Source organism: Rhopilema esculentum, chromosome 12, assembly GCF_057945365.1.
Source record: "Rhopilema esculentum isolate cy_ngs chromosome 12, ASM5794536v1, whole genome shotgun sequence".
In the NCBI taxonomy this organism is placed as follows: Eukaryota; Metazoa; Cnidaria; class Scyphozoa; order Rhizostomeae; family Rhizostomatidae; genus Rhopilema; species Rhopilema esculentum.
In genome coordinates this window covers 947,608-972,666 of record NC_142826.1, presented here as the reverse complement: position 1 = coordinate 972,666, position 25,059 = coordinate 947,608, and the positions used below count along the sequence as shown (strand labels likewise).

The following is a 25,059-nucleotide window of genomic DNA, read 5'->3' as shown; positions in this document are numbered from 1 at the left end:
CTCATTGTCATAGTAACACATCCAGCAGCGTCAACTGTCCTCCGATTTCTATGATGGAGCTCTTTGGTCATTTGTTTTGCTTTGGTCTACTGACTTGATATCGGACATCGTGCTTTGATTGCTTTAATTGAAGCATTGTGCTGGCCATAAACAAAAGGCATTCAAAATGAAGATTAAGGGAGACAGGTATGTCGATTGTTAATGTACTACGGCTACTAATGATGTGGGACGTGCCCCTTAGCCGGTAGAGCACAGCTGTAATCGTCGCTCACAAGTAGTCGAACTATAGCTTATTTCATACTAGATTTGATTGTTTGCGGTGGAGTCAAAATGGTTTGGGAAGGACGGTTGGAAAACGATTTTGAAGGCAGTCCATCTGCCGTACCTATGGTAAAGGTTCTAACTCCAAAAGAGGAAGACCTCTCAAATGGCGAAAATTCGAGGTAAAATAAAATGAAAGTGGACTCTATTTGTTTATTCCTTTCTTATAAAAGAGCGAATGGCAAGTTGTTTTTCTTCTTTTACTGGTTTAAAGGAAAGATAAAGGAAAGGGGTTGCCAAAAGGAAGCAGATGTGTCTTCGAATTGCATTGCATAACATTAGGCCTTTGGGGTGTTACCCTAAAAGCTTATGTGCCAAGAGCCGTGGCGACAGCTTGTTTACAAGGCAAATGGCTATTGCTGATATAAAATCAATCAATGAACGATGCGAAAAATCATCATTTCAGTTATGGAAGTTGCTAAGGCTAGCAGAAATTTTCTCCTAACAGAAGTTAACCAGCCAAATAGCAGCTGTGTTGATGCAAGCAAACACCAAGCAACCATGCATTGAGGGCTGTGGAAAATCTATATTTTAATTTCTCTCTTAACCCTTTCCTTCCTTCTTTTTCTCTTAATTTTGTGTTCAAAGTCTGATAAGAAGAAACCCTAGTTTCCTAGAGACCCTAGTTTCTTGAATGGTCTAATTAAATCAACAACCTTTTTATGGGAATTTTTATTGGGCTCACTTAGCAATTTTTTTTATTATAAGGCCGAAATGGCATTGGCAAAATTTTGAATCAAATTTTCAAGATAGCTTTGATCTGTTGTTATATTGTTAATCCTTTTCCAGACCAAGAGATGTGACAAATACTATAATTGTTTGCTCCATTTAAAATCTTTAAAAGTTTTCCCCCTTGTCCCAGATATCCAATACTTTACTATACCATTTTTAATGTTTTAGGCAAAGGACTTTTAGTTTATTATGGATAAACAGGTCCAAAAAATTGTTTTTTTTTGAAATTGTTTATTTTGAATCAAATGAGTATAGCTACTTAAAATGTTTAGTTTTTTCTTGAAAGAAATCATTAGCACCCATTTCATAAAGGCCTTGAAGATGTTTACAGGTTTGAATCATGTCCCCTTGAATTCTGCAATTTTCTTCAATTTTCAGTTGAAAAAAGAGAATGTCTCAGCCCATTATATGAACATAACGGAATCAACGGGTGAAGGGGGCCATAATCCTTTCACAATTTTTTTTGCTTTGTTGATTGAATCCCAAACTCTTTCAGGGGATTGATTCTATTTCTTACCCCACTAAACAGGTCTATTTCACACAATATCCTATGAGAAATCAAATTAACACCAAAATAATGTCATGAAGGTTTGATCTCTCAAAATTATGACGTTTTAGGAGGGGGAGCATGCCCTTGACCCATGTGGGTCCAGACCTAGTAATCTGGCCTTTTAGCTATTTAATTTTTATAAATCCAGAAAAAATGACACAAAACATTGAAGAACCGTCAAGTCTGATATCGTTAGTGAGAAAGTAGAGCATGAATTAAACCCTAATTCCTGCCATATATTGCCCTTTGTATTTGTAGACCTATTGTTGTTTTATCTAGGGTGTCACAAATCCATGAAAATGCAGAAATTTTGCTTCTTTGTTTCAAAAGCAGATATCAGCGAAATGATCAGCAAGAATTTGACATCACTGAGGCCTCAGAGCCAATCCCAATCTTAAAACTTATCAAACAAATGTCCCTTGTCACTCTTTTCTATATGTAATAAGCTGAATCTATCCCAGACTAGAGCAAGCTCACCATAAAACATCAGTTTAAGCAGTGGTGGAAATTGCAGGTGTAGGGGGGCAACCGCCCCCAGGTTTTGCTAAATTGTTGGTTTTCTTGGTAAAATTATGTCATTTGTTGGCAAATTTGTTTGCTTTTGTGGGCATTGCCCCCCACTTGCAAAATGAATTTCTGCCAGTGAGTTCAGGTCCTATGTGCTACCCCTTACCTAATCGCCCTTTCATGCACAGATTTTATGCCCCTTTCTTGCTTTGCTCCTACCGTTGTAGGAATGTCGTGATACCTAACTTTGAAATGATTTATTTGGTTAACTTTAGAAAAGATTTAAGAGTCAGTAAATTCTGTCACAAAAGCCATGAAAATTCAAAATGTATTAGAAACATGGAGCTTTGAAATTCTTTGCTATACCAATGGTAATTTCAAAATAGCAGGGTTTTGTTGTTAATGTCAAGCTTTTGCACTGCATATAAAGCTATTGGAAAACTGTAGCACAGTATACTGAAAGCCAGTTAATAAACGTTTATTAGTTGTATGCTCAAACAATCAAGTATTTGAAATGACATGCGTAGAATGTGTAAAGCTTGTGCTATCATTATGCTTGTTCATCTTCCTACTAGAAAGGTCAAACCTTCAGAGAAAGAAGATTCATCTTCGAAAGTTGATAACAAAGAAAAAGAAAAGAAGGAAAAAGATGAGAAGCAGCCACAAGTGTCTCTCATAAAACTGGTTGGTATCTTTTTGATAATATCCCTTCTCTTTTAATGCTGCTATGCATGCTTAAGTTGCTGCAATTACAATGGTCATTTTACACATTTGAATCCAATTTTTCTTTCATTTTGTTTAAGGTTTAGGAAAATGATTACAAAAAGTCTTTTTGCAGCACTTTTAATGGCTCAATTTCTGGAACATTTGCCAACATTAGGTCTCAAATCTGCCACCAGTTCTCAGTCAATAGCTCCCACTAAGTACAAGAATGTAGCAGAACTTATTTTTATTATTCTTATCCTGTAGCAGTCTCATATTAAATTGTATTTTTCAGTCCCCTAGCATCCCACTCTACTGAGCACTTGCATCATTTTCCATCTTTCTCCTTTCTGTTTCTTTCAATTGGTTTCGTTTGGTTTCTGTTAGCCTCAGGGGTTGTGGGTACCCCCCCCATTTAGGCCAGATACGAGAGGCCAATCAGAGTTGAAGAGGGTTGAAGCCAAAATTCTAAAGATTCTTCTCAAATTTTGCTGTATTTTTCATAGTAACCCACAAATGGTAGCATAATAACCAAATGTAGCAAATATGAAACACAGCAATAGGCCAAGAATAGACAACAATAAATACACATAAATCAGTAAATTCTTCATTCACACATAATAACCAAAGCTTTGTCATTTACAGGAATACATGCCAGTACAAGAAATTTCTTTTATGCAACAGAACCTGACATTTACTAACAGTTTTATAAAGAATCAATCAGAAGTACCCTTCAGGGGCAGTAACTACTTACAAATGTGGTCATTTGCTAGGGATTTGGTAGTTTTTTGGTTAGCCCCTGAAACGGACTTGAACACCCTGTTTGGCTATATCTGGAGAACCCCAAGTCTGTTAGTTCAAGTCTTCCCACCATTGCTCTAGAAACAACTTTTTTCAGTAGCGTAGCCAAGGTAGCAAGATTAGGGGGCACAGGAAAGCAAAATGAGCCTAGGTTGGGTTCTTGGGGAAATCTTTTTGACCATTCCCTTTTGATACCAGAAAACATCCTTTTCTGAAAATATCATTGACCTAGGTCATTTGCTTGCATATGACATCATTACATATCTGCCCTTTTCTCAGACATTAATTTCCTTATCTTTTTTGAGGGGTGGGGATGGGATGACTACCCAGTGTTGTTGGAACGAAATTTATATTGGGGGAGGCTGTCCATTGTATTCCTTCTCATTCAGTACACTGTTGTAAAGGAAATATACTACAGTTTGACAATAATTGGGGGCTCCAGCCCCCCAATCCCTTGGTTCTGACAGGCCTGCTATCTCATTTCCCTTTGCTTTTATAGAGACTTTCAATGAACTCCTCCAGTAGTCCTTTTGGTTTTCTTTTATTTGGTTTTTTGTTTGTTTAGTACCTGTTTTGTACATTTTGAAGTTCACTCCATAGAGTCTTTGTGCTTATCTTCTCTACCATGCTTAATGCTCTTACATAACATATGCTCTTAGTAGTTGTCTTAGACACGAGCATATCCTAATAGAGAATGCGTTATGCAGTACTGTAGCTGTTTTTTCCTGGCTTCATTCATATTCATAGTTATCAATATTTTCTGATACTTCTGCTTTCATTGTATTACAGTTTCGACACGCGGATATAACTGATATTTTTCTAATGGTTATTGGGACAATATTCGCAATAGGCAATGGGATTGCACAGCCTTTGACAATCATCATGTTTGGTGATCTCATTGGTGACTTTGTGAAGTATGGCGAGCAACAGTATGATGTTTCATTGGGACTGGCCAACGCTACCTCGATTAATTTCGACATAGAAGGACAGATGGTGAAATTTGCCGAGTACTATAGTTTGATCGGATTTGGTTGTCTATTAGCTGCTTATGTTCACACAGCATTTTGGTCACTTTCTGGCGTAAGGCAAGCCAATAAAATCAGAAAATTGTGTTTCAAAGAGATTCTGAAAAAGGATATTGGATGGTTTGATCAAATTGATGCTGGAGAACTCAGCACAAGAATTACAGAGTAAGTGAAGAACATTTTGTTTGTTTTTTTGTGCACAATGAATTTTGAAACTACAATCCCAGCGAAAAGTCCTTGTAACGGCAGGCAGTCGATTAAATATTTGGGAAGATTGCAATTTTACGGTCGTAAAACACAGAAAATCTCCCTCCCCTTAAAAGCAAGGTCGATTGAAAAGCCTCTTAATTATGCTTTCTGATGAAACTACATCAAATGAACTTTAGGCTCTGAAACCGATGCTATTAAGCATTGGTTTAAGGGAGAGCAAGAGATGTCACGGAAAATATACGGAATTTTAGCGAATTGTACCAAGACTTCTGGCAGCTAATATCTGAACCCTTTTCTCAAGCCGTTGGCTGCATGAAATTCTGCGCAATGGGGGTAGGAGTTTTTAGTGGCTATGATTTAATAGATTTTGAATTCTAAGTTATTTTAAGTAGAAATTTCATAACTTAGCTTTATCTCTATTAAGGAATTGCTGAAATGTCAATGACGGGTATCCACCTGTTGTTGACTATATTGGCGTAGCCACGGGGTGGGCTGGGGTGGACATGTACAGTTTCCCAGAATTCGATTTTCTAATTTCTCTAAATCCGTTAAATCCGTTGGCGGTGTGCTGTTCAGATCGATTCCGATTTTCGCACTTGCAAAAAAGCCACCGTTACCAAAAAAGCTGCTTGAAAAAGTTGCTTGCCAAAAGATTTCGAAATAGATAGAAAAATGCTAAAAAAGGCTATTCAAAGAGTCTGAAGGGCGTGGTCGAGAAAATTTCCAACCCCAGTTTTTTCGAGCTGACGACGCCACTGGTTGACTTTAGTACCAAAGCATTCGTTCACTTGCAGCTAAAGAGGCATAGCAAAGATGGTGTTTCACTGCAAAATTTGCGACAAAAAGAGCTTTGGGCGGCTGTCTGTGAAATGGAAAGTTATTATTGTGTCGGAAAATGGCTGAACTTTATATAAGATTTCTGTGTCAAGAACGGTGCGTATTTGTAAGAAAGAATCTGTTACCATAAGCGCTCAAAATAGGACAGGTAGACCACCATTATTGAGCAGAAGAGACAAGGTTATGTTCTTTGTAGCCTTCAAGAAGATGCGAGATAGAAATTAAAACACTAGGGGAAAAGTTTTGCCAAAGGAATGCGAGATCATTCATATCAGCTACAGGACTTTGATACGAGTGCTAAACGATGCAGGATACAAGTTTCTCGAAAGTTATTATCGGCAGATGATAGGAGGGAGAGAGTATCTTATGAAATGAATGCCATCAAGAAATATAAACTAAATTTTTGGTGCATCTGGTAGGAGTTTTATTCTAACACAGACAGGACCGATATAACGGTGCTGTGTGGCCGAGGGAACGAGTGTGGAGAAAAAGCAGGGGGACTTATTTATGCAAGCAAGGGGTCGAAAACGTATCTGGGGGGCTAATACTACATTCACTAAAGGGGGATGTCTATAAAAGTATGCCAAATTTTAGTGAAGTGTACCCAGACTGTGGGCAGGCATAGTAGACAAGGCTGCATAGCTAGATTGGATAGAGGTCTTGCTTCTTTCCACTGCAGTATTTTTGGAAATTTTAGCTTATCGTTACCGGGCACTGTAGCATTTCAGACGTTTGAAGTTAAGGTTAAAGTAAGTCCCTTGCACCATTACCCGTTTCTCAAATGCAATTTCTAATATGGGGAGGCATATATCTCCTGCGATCATAGAGAGTGTTCCAATATCCATTTATTTGCAAGCTAAAAATTCAGCTTCCTACATGAATAATGAAACATGCTGTTGTTTCATGGTATGGCTAAACGAGGTAGCCATCATTTTCTGAAGGGCTAATTAATATCAAGAGGTAGGATAGCATGCCCTGCATGGCAAAGCTATTTCTTAACCTTTCTTTTGAATGATCTTCTTTAAACGTCAAAATCTGCAACAGTAATATCTTCTTTAGTTTGGTAGGACTTTTTATGTTTCACCTGTAGTACTGCAAAAGGAGATTACGAAACTCAAATTGTACGTATTGAGATTTCTCAACGGATTCTTCTAGATCTGTCTGTTCTTGTTTACATTTGGAGTAGAGAGAGATTGGAGTTCAATTTATTTTGCAGATCACAACAAACTAGCATTAACTCTTTTTAAATCAGTATTCTCTTTCAATGCAGAGATGTTACCAAGGTGCAAAATGGGATTGGTGACAAATTTGGAATGCTGATTCACTCCGTTGCGATGTTCGTTGCAGCTTTTATCATTGGCTTTGTTTACAGCTGGAGGCTAACGCTGGTTCTTCTTGCCTTGACACCACTCGTTATCATAACGACTGCCATCACTGGATTTGTAAGAGAAACAAGTCTCGCTATTACTTTTCTGCAGCTTATTAAACTAAACTTTCTTAGTTTCTTGTAAAATTTAGATGTTTATTATTGTTGTTCAATATTCTTGTATGGCTATTTCATAATGATTTTTAAGGATTTTCGCGCTGAAGCTAAAAGAAAAATTAATTAGATCGCTAGGTAACATTTGGTCATTTCGTCGCTGGGTTGGAAAGAATAATGCTGTTTCGAATACTTGTAAGCTCAGTTCCTGCAAGTATGCTCGGTTTATCCGCCAACCTCTTGCTTTCTTCCTTGTATTTGAACTCTACAAAGTTTTATCGCATGGCTGTACTTGCAGTGACCAGTCGTAATTCGTCGAAAAAACCATCAGCATTGTGGTTGCTGATTTAACTATGGTAGATGCAGATATATTTTCTTAGATTTTTCATTAGCTTCTTTTGAATGAAAATAGCAGCCCCAAAACTCTGACGTGATTCGCAATATATGAATAAAGTTGATAATTTCACGCTTTTTGTAATCGTATTTTTGGGTCTTTTAGGTAATAAGCAAGTTGACGAGCCAAGAGCAAGCTGCATATGCCAAGGCTGGGGGTGTTGCAGAGGAAGTGTTCAGTTCGATAAGAACAGTTGTTGCCTTTGGTGGTGAAAAACGAGAGCTTCAAAGGTAATAAAAGAATTGAGTCGGAATGCCCTTTCCATTCAACTTCAGTAGCAAGTATATATGTAGCAAGCATAGATGATAACTATTTATAATCGTCGATTCAAACCATGAGTAAAACAAATAGCTTGGACCTGAAGTAAAACGACCTACCTTCTACTGCAATTCGATATCAACTTTTAACTGGGGCTTTAGATTGGCGGGTATTTCAAAATCGAATTGACAGGGGCAAAAATATATGTATCCCCAACTCTCCAACTGGGTGTTTTTTACTAGCGTAGAGTTTTCGATCTACGCTCTGACCTTTTGTCCTCTTCAGAGTGTCAGACAAAAAGCCTGTTGTTTTAAAATTTTTGCTACTTTTCAAGGTCATTTTAAATTTTGTACCTTGTAAAGATTGTTTGCTTATTGAATGAATTGAATTTAAGACTCCAAAACTTTTGGATAATAATCATTTTAGATTAAAGGATGCTTTTAGTCTTGAGTTTTTAGATAGATTCCGCATGATATTCAAAGACATACTAGGCTTTCCAAACGTCTATTTTTTCGAATCCGCAAGGCAAAATGTTTCGTACTGCGAGGACGGATCTGAACTGCGAAGGAGATACGATAGAGGGTACGAATGTTGCTGAATATTTTGCCTTGAGGATTTAAAAGATAGATTTTGGGAAGGTCTATTACCGCCCTTGTTTATTAATTGTAATATTCACTGGTAAGCTAACAGTCAAACTTCCCCAGGAAGAAAATACTCAATAAAAGAAATATGGAATGAATAAATTAGCTGCTTTGATATGTTGGTGTTACTTTCATGTTTTAAGATAACATTTTTACATGTTATTACAGATATACAGCCTGTTTGGGAGACTCGCAGAAGGCTGGGATAAGAAAGGGCTTGAATTCTGGTTTGGCTTTCGGCCTATTTCAGCTCGTTACGTTTTGCTCGTATGCTGTTGCATTTTGGTAAGCCCTTTTGAGCCTACTGATTGTCAGAAGAAATATTTCTAGATCTAGTAGGATGTAGTTTTTGCAATAAATTGGTTAAAAGGCCATCTTGCAATGTTATATTAAATGCTTGTATGTTTGATGTTAAGTTTCCTTAATCTATCAAGGTTTTCCGGAATTCTTTTCAGTATCTGCAAATCTCTCTGAATCCATCCGAAGAATGTCCGACCTCTTTTTGGTTTAGGTTACAAAGTAATTCGAAGACTCCTTTATTTAATTCATTTCCTGTTCAAACCTTTCGGAACTTTGCAATGCTCGTGCACTCTCCAATAGATAGCATAAATGGCTGAACTTTTTATAAGCGTACTTTCTTCGTCCATTTTTTCAAACATCAGGTATACGGTCTGCGGAATATGAAATTTTGAATGCTATCCAAAAGTTATTTCTCTTACCAGAAATGTTTGTCCTAAATGAAATGTTTGAATGTATTTCACCCTCCATAAACTTTACGCTCTATGTTGGCATTTACTTGATAATACAAATTATTGTTCTGTTATCTAATATTGTTCATTTCTAGGTACGGAGCTGAGCTTATCATTGATGGAATAATAAATGAAGCTGATGTCATGATCGTATGTAATTCAATTTCAAGCTTAAGCTCTTTTTTCATAGAAATGGGCTAGCTTTTTCTGAATGCACTGCCTTATAACAATTGTTCAAGACAACTTAAAGAGGTCTTTGATACTAGAAATTTTGAAAATTTACAAAAGGCTCATGCTGCCAAAGTTGTCCTGGTAAATTTTAAGAGAGTATGCAAGATTTAAGACGACACTCTAAACTTTTACAATTACAAGCTAACTTTATCAGCTATTTTTTACTACTTGCTTTCAAGAGGTATTGATTTCAAGAAATTTAAGTTTTCTATCCAGGGTTCAATATTTTGTTTCTGTCTTATTTTTTAATGCTACGTTAATAAATGATATTTTTAATTCATCAGGTTTTCTTCTGTATCATTGTCGGAGCAACTCAGATTGGTCAAGCTGCACCAAACATACAGGACATAGCAAACGCAAAAGGGGCTGCTTACTATATATACGACCTTATGGACCATGTACGTGATCTGTCATAGAAATCTTTATTTGTAATAGAAATCTTTATTTTTAATAGAAATCTTTATTTGTGATAGAAATTTCTACTAGAAAATGAATTGCCGACAGGACAGCAAATCATTGACAGGGTTTTGATTGTATATGTGAGTAAGAATACTTGTAAAAGCAACGAGTTTGATAACAAATAGCATGTAGGCCGCAAGAAGCATTATAAACCAAAAAGCTGTAGAATCGTTATCAATGTTGTTTTCAAAAAATATTTAAAACATTTTGTTGTGTCCTTTGATGATTTACCAATGATTACCGAGCACTTGTTTGTTGGCAGAAATGTGTAATCAACTCGATGTCGACTGAAGGAGAAACGCCGCCTGTTAATGGTAACATCGAATTCAAAGACATCCATTTCCGATACCCTTCAAGGAAAGAAATTAAGGTACAATTTCTACATGCAACATAGGATTTGTGCCTACATAAACTCATCTACCTTTGTATTATATATACTCTAGATGTGACATTATTTTGCTCTATTTGCAAGATTTTCTAGTTTACACTCATTTTTTTTATAAGAAAATCGCTATAAGAAACGGGTACTGGGCAATCTGAAAAAATTAATAAACTTCAGTACTCGACGCAATCTTGCAAATTCCAAACTTTCGAAAAAGTCAAAAACTCCCTCATCTAAGTGCAGCATTAGAACGGAAGAAAATCCCTTGAATGAAATGCCCGAGCATTTGAAAGCAATAAAAAACATGGACATTTGCAACGACAAAAATCTATCAACCAAGTATCAAACAAGAAATTAAGAATGGGAAGCCAATATTAAAATAAATGACGTCATATTTAAGAAACTCTTAAGAAACAAAAAGTATGGAAGTTTCCACAGCGTTAAGTAACTGGAGTACTCAACTTCGACCTTTATTTCTTATAAAGAAATAAGTGTATCTTCTATAATAGTAATGTTTATAGGACGTTTCGGAAAATTCTAGGCTACAAATTTTGTTACATAGCATTTTGTTACATGCGAATTGCTTCTAGATTTTGGATGGATTCTCACTGAAGATTGATAGTGGTTCAACAGTGGCGCTAGTTGGTGAGTCAGGGTGTGGCAAAAGTACCATTGTCAAGCTGGTACAGAGGTTTTATGACCCTGAAGAAGGATTGGTAACTTCTTTTACGATATCTGTGTCTTTTAATAAATTTGATTAATCTATTGAGTCATATCCTTTTTTAAATCTCTCTTACAGATATGACGTGGTTACAATTTCCTTTTTTAAATTTGCCAGAATAAACGAGTTCCTGGCACAACCTTTTTCAACTTAATTCCAAAAGGAATTTAGTTCAGTTGATCACTCAGATAGGTTGTTGAAATCGAATCTCTATATCCACAATACAACGGAGAATCACATGGCAATTGTTACCCCCGACAGACTATTAACATTTGAGATATTTTAAAAGGCTTAATAAAAGTATTTTCAGCATAAGTAAGTACCATAATTATCTATTTATAATTCGACCTTCAATGTATAACGCGAGACTTATAACAAGTTTTTTGCCACAAAGGTCTTTTTCATTTGCTCACCTACCATATGTAGCTGGAAAAAAGTCTATACCATGTTATACAGGGGTGTAGTACTAAAGGGGGGGGGGCTTGAGCCCCTCTTGTTGATGCCGAAAAGTGGCAAATTTCAGCATTTGCTATTGTTTTTCGCAACATTTTGTGCGAGAGCCCCCATTTTTTTAAAGCATTACACCACTGATGTTATGTTAAATGACGGGAAAAGGCAGCTATTGTATAGAAATTGATTCGTTCTTATTGAACAGTTGTTTGGCAATAGAGCTGGAAGTTGAGGAGAAGATGTAAACACATTTTGAAATTATTTCAGTCGCATTTAGAAAGAAATGTTGCGACTGTTGTTGTTTATGATCCTATTGTATCTAACTAACTGAATTAAGAAGTCGACTAGGGATGTACCTGATACCAATTAGTTATATCTGGGTGGTCGACATATATGTGGGATCAACATATAGGTTGGTGTATATGGTGACTACAGATCCAATGAAAAACACACATTTCAATAACCCAGTTAAGCATTTCATAAAGATTGTTTACTTTCGATCATTTAGGTATGTTTAGATGGGAACGATTTGCGAAAGATCAACTTGCGATATTTGCGTAGCCAGATCGGCGTAGTCAGCCAAGAGCCGGTGCTGTTCGAGGGAACAATCACGGAAAACATAAGGCTTGGTAAACGTGATGCAACTGATGACGAAATCAAAGAGGCTGCCGTCGACGCCAATGCTCACCGTTTTATTTCAGAATTACCGAAGGTATGCCCATTGCTTTTCTATATTTCACACGATTCTTTTCTTGACATGCTGCTCAAATGAATCCCCGGAAAAGAGGAACCTGTTTAGGGGGACGGCGGGCTTCAAAGGGTTTTTATTTTGAAGTTTATTTCCCCCAAGACCAGTTTTTAGCAAGATACCATTAGAATGACTTTTGCAAGTATGCCCATTGCATTACTATATTTCACACGTTTATTTTCTTGACACGCTGCTCAAATGAATCTCCGGAAAAGAGGAACCTAAAAATTTAAGAACATGTTTAAAGGGGGGGGGGGGCTTTAAAAGGTTTTTATTTTGAAGTTTATTTCCCCCAAGACCAGTTTTTAGCAAGATACCATTAGAATGACTTTTGCAAGTTTTTTCTTATTAATGAAAAGGAATTCTTTAGTTTTACATGATTTTCATTTATGATAAAGCAAAGATAGTTTCCATCGTATGAGCCTATTTCAAATTGTTCATACTTGCACTAGTGCTTGTCAGTTTGGTCGCTTATCTTCTTACGGAACAACTTTTTCCAATTATGTTCTTGCTTACTGTTTCAACTTTGCACAAATTTGAAATCAATTCTAATACATTTCAATACATTTAAATACATTTCAATAAACTCACTAAAGCTTTTCAGCCAACCGCTGTTTCTTGCTTACCCGCACACCTCTCTGCTTCCTTTCCAACTTACATTGTTACCACCACTCGCCATTTTTTACTTACCTATTTGCATTTTTCTTTATTGATTTAACTTTTTAGTAGCTGACCAATTTGCTACATTCCTCACTTGCGTAGCTCCTTATTTGCTCACCTTTCTATCTACCTAATTGCTTACATATTTGCCTCTCTACCATCAGCCTTAAGTCTTTACTTACCCTCTCACTTCATTATACACGTACTTACATTCTTGCTTATCAGGGCTACGATACACAAGTTGGTGAGGGAGGTGCTCAGTTGAGTGGTGGGCAGAAACAGCGAATCGCCATCGCACGAGCGCTCGTCCGCAAGCCAAAAATTTTGTTGCTAGACGAGGCAACATCTGCATTGGATACAGAGAGCGAGTCGATCGTGCAAGCAGCTCTTGAACAGGTAAAACCGTTTTCTGAAAGCTGTGCTTCATTGCAATTTTCGGGGATTGCTTGTTTAGAGATATTTTAACGCCACTTCTTAAAATGGACATTTTTGTTGGCTACATGTCGTTTGTAAAAGACTTTCTTATTTTTAAAAAAGGGGATGCTAGAGATTCTTATTAATGATTTTTTATTAAAATTATATGTATTTTATTAGGATGTATTTGTCTTTGCAGGCCAGCCAAGGTCGTACAACCATTGTCATTGCGCATCGTTTGTCAACTGTACGCAACGCAGATATGATTGTTGCCATGCGAGACGGTGTTGTCATGGAGACGGGTACCCATGATGATTTAATGAGCCGGAAAGATGTATATTACAAACTCGTAATGCTGCAAACCATAGCAGAAGAAGTTGAAAATGAGGCGGACAACATTTCAGTACTAAGTAACGAGGAGAAAGGTAAGGGTAATTATCAGTAGGATGTTGCCTCAGGCGATGGTAGCGTTTCTATTCAGGAGACTTGTTGCATTTGGTTATTCAAAAGCAGGACATCAGAATCAGAGAGCGTTCTATGCATTTTTCGGATGATAATTTTGCCGCAATTTTCTTTTCATTATGGGAAAATTAGAAAATCTAGCCTTCGAAATCCTCCCAAAGTATTTGAGGGCCCTTGATTTTGTGCTTTTGTTCAATCATAAATGTCAGGAGGTGATCTTTTGTTCTACGCAACTTTCAGACGTAACATTTAATGACATGTTCCTTACAATCTGTCAAGGTTTTAACAGTCTGTGCACTTCATTTGTAGCTCTGAGGCTGGCTGAAAAAATTAGTCGAAAGTTTTCAGTTATTTCACAGACAAGTGAAACTAGTGCAGATGAAATCGTGAAATTAGAGAAGACATTGCAAAAACAGTACTCCAGGCAGCATACGCAAAGAGAGGAGAAACATGTGGTATGTTTTAGCAGTTCTTTGCAAAGATACTTTAGAATATATGTGGTTGTGTGTTTATTTACAAATTACGTTTGGAAAGAAAATCTTGAAGAAAACTCTTCATTTTCATTCAACAATCTTGTTTTATTTGCCACAATTTTGAGGTGTCAGGCACGTATTTCTAACGAGGCTTACTGTTAGTGTCGCTTCAACTTAATCATTGGCCTAGGCTCGTAATTTTTTGTTTTATAAAGTTTATATACAATTAATATTCTAATCTGAGAACAGTCAAGTCATTATTATGTATATTTTGCTGATTTATTTAATTTCATTATTGTGAAACTCATTCCATCATTCTAGACGAAGAAGAAAGAGGAACCTGAAGAAGAGATAGAAGAGGAAGTAGAAATTCCCCCGCTTTCAAGAATTATGAAACTCAGTATAACCGAGTGGCCATATTTGGCACTGGGCAGTGTATTTGCTGGAATGGCTGGTGCATTTCCTGTTGGATTTGCTGTCATTATCAGCGAAATTATCAAGGCAAGGATCAGCGTTCTCCTAGTTGGCGATCGGAATTTCTCTAGACAACATTTGTTCCAATAGAAATTAGCTTCTTTTAAATATGACCAAGCTTTGTTTTATAAGTCGACAGCTTTTGAGTAAACAACTATAGCTGGAGCTTGAGTCCTAATTTTCCATAAAATAAGCGATCGATGCTCTAAATGTTTTATGCCATATGGATAACTGCTATGGTATTTTAATAAGAGTGCTAAGAAATCAAATAACAATGCAGAGAAATGAGTAATTTTGTCTTGCAGATCTTCTCCTTCAAAAGCAATGTCAAAGAAATGAGAAGCAAGGCTGAGTTCTGGTCCCTGATGTTTGTTGTCCTCGGAGTTGGCTCTGGTGTTGCCATCCTTGTTTCTGTAAGATCAATTGAATCGTTGTTACATGATTATAATTCTAAATGATCCTCTATGATTAATGAATAAATAAATTAGGTTTCTTCTTTTAGCTCCTCATTATGCATTCAAAGGACTTATGCCTGCCTGTGCTTTTCACAATTTTCTCAGTTTGTGAAGACTGTACAAAATGCATTTGTTAAATACATTTGATTTAGAACATACTGATATCCATCATTATTTTAATTAGAATTTGGAGATCTTATTAAATGATAATTATGATGTATTTTCAAAGCTTGAACATGCTCACGTGCCCTAATGTACCGCTTTATGTTTACTAAACCGCTTCAAATCATTAGTGTGTTTGATTCCTTATTGACATTTATCCCACATTTTTTATAATTTTTCACCATATGTTTTCCTCTTTAAGAGTTACCTCTTCTCTGTCGCTGGAGAAATATTAACAAGGCGATTGCGAGAGCTTTTGTTCCAAGCAATATTACGTCAGGTAGGATAACATTATTATCTTTTAAAATATCACTTTTTTATTTTCCCTTTATTTCTAGTGCTTATAAGGTATGCTGTTTGACATTGTGATCAGTAACTTGGCCACAGAATAGGAAATAGGCACAAGGGTAACTCTCGTCGGTTCCTTTATTGTTTTTTTAAAACCTGAGTGAATATAGAATTTTCGAATTCCCCTTTAACCTCGATTTCATCAGAAAAACTTAGCCATGGCAAATTGTCGTTCATTTATCAGACAGTAAATTAATTTTGATACACAACTGTACTTGTTTAGTATCATGGGGCATTTCATCTCAATAAAATTGTCTACTATCATTTTTTTTAATTTCCCCGACAGTTACATGCAAAGCCTCGTATAAATTAACTCATGCGCTAGAATTTTCAGGCTTCACCTGATGGGCAGGAGTTCCCCTTCTGCCTAATTCCTATTCTGTACCTTGGCCCTTTATGGTTTTTAGTATGACCTCCCCGCTTGATTGTTTTTTTCTAGAAATACACTTCCTTTTCCACTTTGAACGTCAACTTAGGGTTTTTAGTTTCCCAAAACTAGTATGGAGTTATTTTCCCAAGACTTGGGTGGATGGAATGTATAACAGCTGCAATAGCGTGTATAAAATCTGCAATACCTGCATTATGGTACTAAGCTATCTTATTGAACTCTCAGAGTGGCTCAGAGTTTTTTAAAAATGTTTTGATATCTCTCAGATAACATTGATCCTAAAGTCAAAATGCCCTACGTTTATGATTTTGTCAGCTTTGACTGTTGAAGCGCGGTTTATCCAATAACAGCCTGTTATATTCAATACTCCCTTTCATGAAACACAAGTTGGAGTCATATTCCTTTTTTTAATTTATATTATTAGCAACTGTTATCTTTTTCACAACTTGCAGTGGCATTGAAACTGGTTGCAAGGTCTTTGAATGCAAATCGTGTCGTTCTGCATGTCATTTTCATTTTACTATAATTTTTCAAGACGTTTAACCATGTAAAATTAATCTTATTAGGTCACAGGCTGGTTTCTTAGTTCAACGTAAATGCTCAAAGACACGTTGAATGTTAAGTCTAATAATCCCATGCTAGGCCATTGGCTGAACATTAGCAATTCTTCAGAAAAGGCAAACAAGTGTTAGACCATTTGAGCCTGTTTGATTATATTCTATCAATGCTCTAATCTGTGTACGTAGGTGCAGTGCTTTTCATCTACAATATATCAATATTATCGCAATTTTCTTTCAGGATATATCTTTTTTCGACGAGCCTACTCATTCAACAGGAGCTCTGAGTGCACGATTGGCTTCCGATGCCTCGGGCGTTCAGGGGGTAATCTGAAATTAAGATTTACTCTTGATTTAATTGTATAATTCCCTTCTGCTTCCTGATCAGTTTATAGCAATGTTTGCCGAGACTGTCTTTTTTTATGTCTTGAGGCAGAAAAAATTTAGATCCGACAAAAGGAGCTCGTTTTCTTATATGTTATGAAGAAATTTCTTATATTTGGATTATTGAACTTTATTATTTAGTATGTAAGAAATACCAATATATCCTTGAACAATGAAATTTGATTATTTTATAGGAGTTTCAACTTGTCTTGCTTTCAGTGGAATAGTCTGCTACCAAAGCACATATTTCTGAGCAAAACAGTAAGACTGTGAATATGAATGATAGCAAAAATATCTTTCTAGTCTTGGAAGTATTTATACAAATTTGATTGCACTGTTTGCACCTAGTTTAAATTCATAAGAAATGCTAGGCTACCTTTAAGGAAAATTGTGCTTTTAAGGAAATCTATTCTGTGCTGTTATTTTATGTTGTTATATGAAGTGCAAGTGACTGAGCTCGTTTCAATACTTTACCATCTGTAGTTTTGTGTTCTCATTTAGGCCACGAGTATCCGGCTGTCAACACTGGTTCAAGTAGTTGTCATGGGTCTTTCTGCCATAATAGTTTCATTTGTATACTCTTGGAAGTTGACACTGCTTATATTCGCGTTTATTCCCTTCCTCCTGCTGGCTGGTGCCATGTACACATCAATAAACACGAGTTTTGCAGCAAAGGAGAAAGAGACATTGGTACAGGCTTCCGCGGTATGTGTTGGTTCGCGAAATTTGTTGGTTCGCAAAATTTGTTGGTTCGCGAAATTTGTTGGTTCGCAAAATTTGTTGATTCGCATTTATATTTTATCTTATCGTCATCTGTATTCTTTATCTTATTGCCTCTTGTTAGGCAGAAAAGTCGACCAGAAACTCTAGAAACTACAGAAATGCATTTTAAGGGCATGGCTGACCTTCGATGCCTCATGTGTTTTATCAATGCGCCCTCAGCAACATTTCGGCTACTGCGTTATTAGAAGTGGCTTTCTAATAACGGGGCCATTGAAGACAGAAAAAACAGACCATTCTAGATATAACAGAGCTCTAAACAATTCTTTTAAAAAGACTTTATAATTTCACCTTCTGAAAATATCCCATCACAAGACCTGGGCAACGAAAATAAGTTTTTTTTGTTTCTTTCCCTCAAATCCATGGGAATGTCTCGTTAACACTGTAACGATCTTTATTAGAGAATCGAAGTCTTTGGGTAGGCCATCGTTTATAAGCGAAAAAGTTGTTCATCGTTAGACTTTTGACTGCTGAAATTACGGGGAAAATATTGAGAAACAAACGAGTGCACAAAACCAATTTGAATTATGGTAGTTATTTTGTTTGCGATCTTGTTTTACGAAGTAAGGGGGAGTAAGCGCCCGATATCCCGGAATGCGTTATTAGACCGAGGAGGCTAATAACGTGCGAGTAAACTACAATGGCTTTACGCCCTGTTTTCTATGACGAATACGTCACATTCACAATAAAAGTCTATTGACATGCGGAGCCTTGAGCACGAGTCCAAATCATTGTGTATGAAAATAAACAATGACGGCCATTACAAGCCTATAGCTTTGGAAAACTGTTATTAGACTAAAAACACTAATAACACTGTAAGCCGAACCCAGTTTCTGATAGTTGAAGAGTGGGTTTGACAGTGTTTCTTTTAAAGAGTTGACCTACATTTAAAGCAAATATATGGCTGGACTTCAGGGTCTTTGGTGAAGGTTCGTCTTTCGATGCCTCTTACTTTTCAACTAGCTTGGCCTATATTTTTTCATAGCCTTTTTTGATATAATGAAATGAGAATACTCTGCTGTTTTAGGTTGCCAGCGAAACAACTACAAATATCCGCACGGTTGCATCTTTAGGCGTTGAAGAATTCTTTTTCGATCGCTACGTGACGCTGCTGAGCCAACCTTACAAGTAAATATGATGGTTTTGCTTTGACTTTCATAGATTACAAACTGATAGGCACATCTAGTGAATGAATAAATGACTGCATAAAGTTAATTCAATAATCAACGAGCCAATGATTCTTTTTAGAGCAATTTGAGCATTTCAAGCTGTTACTTTATGTTGTTTCTAGGAAAGCACAATACAATTCGCATTTCTTTGGCGTTTCTTTTGGAATGTCATATGCCATATGGTTTTTAGTCAATGCAGCCGCATTTCGCCTAGGTGGACACTTGGTTGTGAGAAATGAAGTCGATTTTGCGGACATGTTCAAGTGAGTAAAACACAGTCGATAGCGACACGTTGGTGTTTATATGAGATCGAGAATAATGATTTTTTAACGGAACTGCCTTTTAGATTAATTTTTTTCATCTTGTTAAGTCACTTATCTTTTCTTTAATCACTACAACGATTAGCGAAAAAGCAACTTCAGCCAGATTGGTTAATTTATTTCAAAACAAGCATGCTTTACTTGCTAACTTTACTAACGTCGATGCCAGCTTTTTTTACATAATGTTTCTTGGAAAAATCGCCCCGCAGATTTTATATCGCCAATAGTAAGAATTACAGCTACTTTTTGTTTAATCGAGATATAGTGAACTGTTTTAGCTGTAATAGAATAATCACTCCCAATGTCATGTTATCACATTTCTCAAAGGGTTGTATTTGCCTTGGTTTTTGCCGCCATGTTTGCTGGACAAGTAGCCTCGTTTGCGCCAAATTATCTGAAGGCTAAAGTCTCGGCTGCAAGGATTTTCAAGCTTCTTGACCTTGTCCCGCCTATTGACAGTTACAGTGAAAGTGGCGAGAAACCCGTAAGTAACTAGCCCTGAGTTGAGGGTATATTGCAAAATATCCATATAGCAAGCCTTTTTTTCTTTGGATAGTTCCTGGTATTAAGTTATTAACTGCTGAATCATATTGATATTAAACGTAAAGTCGGTTTTATGCTCAGAGACGAGTTAATCCAAAAGTAATAAAAGAAACTCTGCTTTGCTTCTATTATTCCACGAGTGCTGTCGTAGCCCAATTTCAGGCTTTGGTCATACACGGTGTAACAACGTTTTTCCTAGCAAACTAATATTGGTGGAAGATTTGTTGATGTTTTTAGCACCAAAGGGTTATTGCTATAACGGTTAACAATAATCAGTTTTCTTTTCTCTGAATGTCCAATAATTTCTTGTTAGGATACAATGGACGGAAGCGTTAGCTTCAGTGAAGTTCAGTTCAGCTACCCAAGTAGACCGAATGTTACCGTATTGAAGTCTCTTTCTGTTGAAGTAATGCCTGGTGAGACTTTGGCTCTGGTTGGTCCAAGTGGATGTGGTAAAAGCACCACTGTTTCGCTGATCGAAAGATTTTACGATGTTGCAACGGGCGCAGTTGTAAGTCAATGTTTTATTCACGCCAGATAACAATAACAGGAATTCCAAAATATACCAGCATTTTTCTTTAGACTTATTTTTCTTTAGATTTTATTCTAATAATCTTTCTGGCTTTTTTATTCATAGTATCGAGGTCCAACGAGTAGCTTTTTCAAAATTAAACTTTTTTTCATCTAATTAAATTAAACCTCATGATTTTCCTCGGTCTGAAAATCTTTTTTTATACAGAAACTGGGTGGGCTAGATGTGCGAAATTTGAACCTTGGTTGGCTGCGCTCCCAAATTGGCTACGTAGCTCAAGAGCCTGTCTTGTTCAACTGCAGCATACGTGACAACATAGCGTATGGTCTTAATGACGAGGAGCGGAAAAGTATCGAGCAAGCTGAAATCGAGGCTGTTGCCATGTCAGCAAACATACACCATTTTATTGCGTCTCTTCCCAACGTAAGTTGATTAAGAGGGTCGGTTTTGTTTTTAAGATCCATTTTTGCCAAGATTTCATAATTACTAAGAGGCATTTAGATTTGTTTTCATTCACATTTCTATTCTTTAAGCGGTATGGCGATTAGTTTTTACGAAGATTTATGATGAAAGTAGTGTCGTTGGTCAATACATTGTACCATCGTATTTTTCTAACTCTTTCAATCTTTATAATTGCTTTTCTTTTTTAATATTGGTAGTTGGAATCTTTATTTTATTTCTGTAAAAATTCTAAGAATATTTTTAAATTTTTCTTCTTTGTTAATATTTAAAGGGTTATGACACCTTAGTTGGCGAGAAGGGCACTTTGATATCAGGAGGACAAAAACAGAGAATTGCTATTGCACGTGCGTTGATCAGAAACCCAAAACTTCTATTACTGGACGAAGCAACGTCAGCTTTGGATTCGGAAAGTGAAAAGGTACGGCCCTCGTGCTACACCGTTTGATGATTGATCCGTGAAAGCATTTTCTTGCAGTTGATCTAGTTTTTGCCAAACCGAGAAATTTGTTTTTCTTCACATTGCTTGAATTCGTCGTTTTTGAATCATTTCTAACAATGCCAAATGCAAAACTGTAACATATTGCTGACCACTTTGACGTATTACTGTTTCTTTTCTTTGCCCCCCTTTCAAGGAATCGTGTATTGAATCAACTCAAATGTTAACAACAGTGCAACTGGGTTGTTTACTTCTATACTGACGTGCGTTGTAATCAATCCATAACATCGCAAATTTCTTTTCTTTTGAAGGTCGTGCAAGATGCCCTTGATGTTGCAATGGAAGGACGAACCTCGATTATCATTGCCCATCGCTTATCGACGGTTCAAAATGCTGACGTCATTGCTGTTGTGGAGAATGGGAAAATCATCGAAGCTGGAAGCCATGCTGAGCTCATGGAAAAGAAAGGCGCATATTACGTTTTGAACAGTGGACAGTTTTAACCGCAGTCATCAAGCAATGAATTCTCCATATCACAGAAAAGCCTTCTGTCGATGCAGAAAGTAAGCAAGATTTCGTTACAGAAAGCAGTATATTCTTTAATTAACCTTCCCTTGCCCTTTTTGCAATATGGATCTTATTTTTGGCACTTGGAGAATACAGTTTGCAAAAGTTAGATATGGTTGGTTGTTGGTCAAAGAATTAGATTTAGCTCGAGCGGGATGCACATTTTTATCAGTATAACTCAATGTATGCGAAATTAAATTAAGGAAAAAGGAAATGCATTACAAGGGCTAGTAAAATGCTAACACCAACTTGCCCTGATAAAATAGGGCAGCCATTAACAATTTCATCGCTTTAGATCTTAGTTGTATAAGCATAGCTGTATGTCATTGAAATTGTTTGGGCCTATCGTAGGCTTTGGTCGCCATGATTATGATCTAGTCTCCGAACCCTAGTAAAATATCAGCCTGGCTTTTGCTTTCATGTAGCTGATATTGAACTTCACAATCGGACAAAAAATGTTAAATTCTTTCTGGTCTTTGGCATTCACATTGATTACAGAGTTGTATCAAAGAAAGCAATTCGTAGATCCTTGAACCGTGTCATGTTTAAACGTACATTGTTTTTTGGGGGGCCTGGAGCTGTAAGTTTTGAAGAAGCAGCTAGGTTTTCAATTTTTGGTAGATAAATCTCCCCTACCAAAGAAGTTGTGGCATGCAGCTCAAGCTTGCCTACAATGATCCTCGTTTGGTTTGGAGTTTTTACCTCAACTCAGGAAGCCCTGTCTGACAAAAAATGGTTGTTTGGTTCAGATCTTTGATTAACTATGAAATCTAATTCGACTTAAAAGTATATCAAACGAACTGTAACCTCAATAGGTTGTAAAGTATCATTCTTTGGGTGCAGCTCCCAGGTTCGCATGCTTTTGGGGATGAGAGGGGGGGGGGTGGAGAAATCTCATTTGACTGTTTACAGGAACACTGACACTGTTTTTGTTCCTGCGTTAGAACCTTGTTTTTACATAGCACTATTTCAACAAATAATTATGATATTTCATTTTATGTAAAAATGAAATTAGTTATTCTGAAACAGATTTCAAATATTAGCTTCGTTTCTCTATATCTTAGTGATATGTGTAACCTTTATTATATGTCTATAAGGTTTGCTGTGTATTTTTCTGCACCATTGTGCTCAATGTTTTAATTGTACAGAAGTTCAAACGTGTTATACACGATAAAACATGTTATGCTTGTCATATGATATCGTTTTGTTGTTTCATAATGCGTTGCATCACTGTAATAAGCGAAAACTTATAATTTCTGAGGTAGTATATTGTAGCGTGACTCTTGACCTATCTTCTTTGACCTATCTCCCATGACCTGTCTCTCTTGCCCTATCTCCCCCGACCTCTCTTGCATTCATTTATCAGAAACATAAGGCGGATAACCCTATTGCAGAGTCTAGTGAGCATTAACCATTAGTGAAACTTAAGCAATACCATAAGTGTCCTTCTCGGTTTTCTTTTTTAAGGCAGGTTTTCGGATATTGAAAATGAATACCAAGTGAGTCTGGTACCAAGGGTAGGAAATGGGTTGCAGCAGTCAGGAAAGCAAGGCCACGAGGGGACAACTGACAACCCTTATTTTTAGAAAAAGAATCAATTTTATCGAGATTGCTAGAAAAAGAATCAATTTTACGTTCGCTTGAGTGTTTCGCAATTAGACTTTTTCAAATTTTATATATGAAACATTATTGAATTGTCAAAAGATATGTTTTACATGATTTACTTCAAGCACAATCTCTGGTACAAGCTCTTGGAACTAGTTTTGTTTTAAAAAATAAACTTCTTCCGGCAAAAAATGTACGAAACCACAAAAAAGCTCGGCAAAAACAATGTTGGTTTTCAAATTGAACATCACAGCTATCCATTTAAAGGAATCCATTTAACCACGCGAGCCTGTTGACATTGCATGAAACAGCACTGTGTGGAGGGAGGGATTGGGGTGGTAGAGGAATACAAAAGGAATGTCCAAAAATTTAGAAAAGTGGTACTCGATAAATGATTATTTGTCTTGCCTTCAGTCGTCCCCCAACGAGGCTCTCCCCTTTCCTCTTCCATTCTCCTTCGCATTTCCTTTCCCCCGTTCTTCATCCTTTGACTCTCTGAGGCTCTGGCACCCAGGGTATGATTACCCTAGAAAAAATAATTAATCTTTCGTTAATTAATCTGAAAAAAGACTTATTTTGATTTTTAAGAAAACACTTCTGCAATCTAGAGAATTCGATCAAAGAACCTTAATGTGTTTTTGGAATCGGTTTTTAAATACTCGTGATCAATCACCCAAAATGTTGATTTTTTGCCGGCTGAAAACACACTGGAAGGTTTTAGACTAGAAGGCTTTGCCGAGGAAGGTCTAATGCTTTGTCGAGCGGAAATGAGAATCTTTGAAAACCCTACTTCAAGTTTTGGAGCAAAGTTTTTTACCCATTTTTTAAGAGGGTCCCATCCAATTTGGAAATTCTACCACATAAATGACACTCTTTTAAGAGCACGGCACAATTAAAATTAATTCAGGATTTCGATGACAACAACAAACAATAGTAAAAGCTGGGCTAATATCGCTCACTTTGTAAATCAGCTTTTGCAGGTGTCAAAAACGACTTTCTTATCCATTGATGTAAAGATTGTATTTGTTGTTGTTGCTGTTTAATAACTTTTTATCAATTATGTTAATCTCAGTTTATTTTTTCTTGCTGTCCGTAGCTTGATTTTATAAAATAAACATTTAATAAGTCTATCATAATCCTGTTTGCGACGCAAGTAGTTTTGAAGTTGCTGTAAGGAAAAAGAAGCCTTCGCCCTCTACTTTTGCTAGCTTTGGGCCCCCCATTTTCAAATTTGTTGCATGGGCCCTGGATATACGTCCAAGGCGGTGACGATTCTATAGAAAATCTATAGCTAAGGCACAAGGAACACACAGCTCGCTTTGAAAATATTCTAAAACAAACATTTGCTTAGGTAGGTTTTAAACTGATTGTTTTTGTACCCAGAGCATTTTTGAGCTCATCTGTGCAATTACAGCACATTGTTGCACACAACGGAACGAAAAGCAAGCCAAATAACAGTTTTCCGTTATCAAACCTAAATCTTATATAGGCGATATTTCACCCGGTTACAGACAAACATGACCGATTTTCCATATTTTTAGACATTTCATTATGTTTTTAGTTTATATGGTCAATGTGAAAATGCTAAAAAAGATTATTTTATGACATCATCCTCTAGGACTTTCAGAGCCGTTGGGAGCCAGCTCGCCTCTTTTTCAGCCCGTGAGGTG

The 25,059-nt window shown here is 36.7% G+C and overlaps 1 protein-coding gene across 2 annotated transcripts; it reads left to right on the top strand.

The window, feature by feature from the left end:
* The first annotated feature begins 15 nt into the window (after positions 1 to 15).
* On the top strand, positions 16 to 23,064 carry LOC135681398 (ATP-dependent translocase ABCB1). Of its 2 annotated transcripts, none has more exons than XM_065195855.2 (26): positions 16 to 186; positions 2,686 to 2,794; positions 4,403 to 4,803; positions 6,956 to 7,127; positions 7,665 to 7,789; positions 8,627 to 8,743; positions 9,303 to 9,357; positions 9,723 to 9,836; positions 10,160 to 10,267; positions 10,870 to 10,995; positions 11,959 to 12,162; positions 13,084 to 13,254; positions 13,472 to 13,697; positions 14,044 to 14,189; positions 14,529 to 14,708; positions 14,987 to 15,094; positions 15,501 to 15,578; positions 16,833 to 16,916; positions 17,477 to 17,680; positions 18,783 to 18,883; positions 19,047 to 19,187; positions 19,572 to 19,728; positions 20,101 to 20,298; positions 20,527 to 20,742; positions 21,053 to 21,199; positions 21,529 to 23,064. In XM_065195855.2, exons 1-26 carry the CDS (start codon positions 167 to 169, stop codon positions 21,718 to 21,720), a joined length of 3,900 nt encoding a protein of 1,299 aa, XP_065051927.2. In that variant the 5' UTR covers positions 16 to 166; the 3' UTR covers positions 21,721 to 23,064. The 2 variants fall into 2 exon arrangements, with proteins under 2 accessions (XP_065051927.2, XP_065051926.2); XM_065195854.2 differs by lacking the exon at positions 16 to 186 and adding an exon at positions 197 to 443.
* The last annotated feature ends 1,995 nt before the right edge of the window (positions 23,065 to 25,059 follow it).

What these genes read in the sequence shown, in the direction of transcription:
- LOC135681398 (XM_065195854.2), top strand. Translation starts at nt 331, where the DNA reads ATGGTTTGGGAAGGACGGTTGGAAAACGATTTTGAAGGCAGTCCATCT. An exon ending in AAGTGTCTCTCATAAAACTG is followed by an intron (nt 2,795 to 4,402) that starts GTTGGTATCTTT and finishes ATTGTATTACAG; the next exon opens with TTTCGACACGCGGATATAAC. An exon ending in AAAGAGAGGAGAAACATGTG is followed by an intron (nt 14,190 to 14,528) that starts GTATGTTTTAGC and finishes CCATCATTCTAG; the next exon opens with ACGAAGAAGAAAGAGGAACC.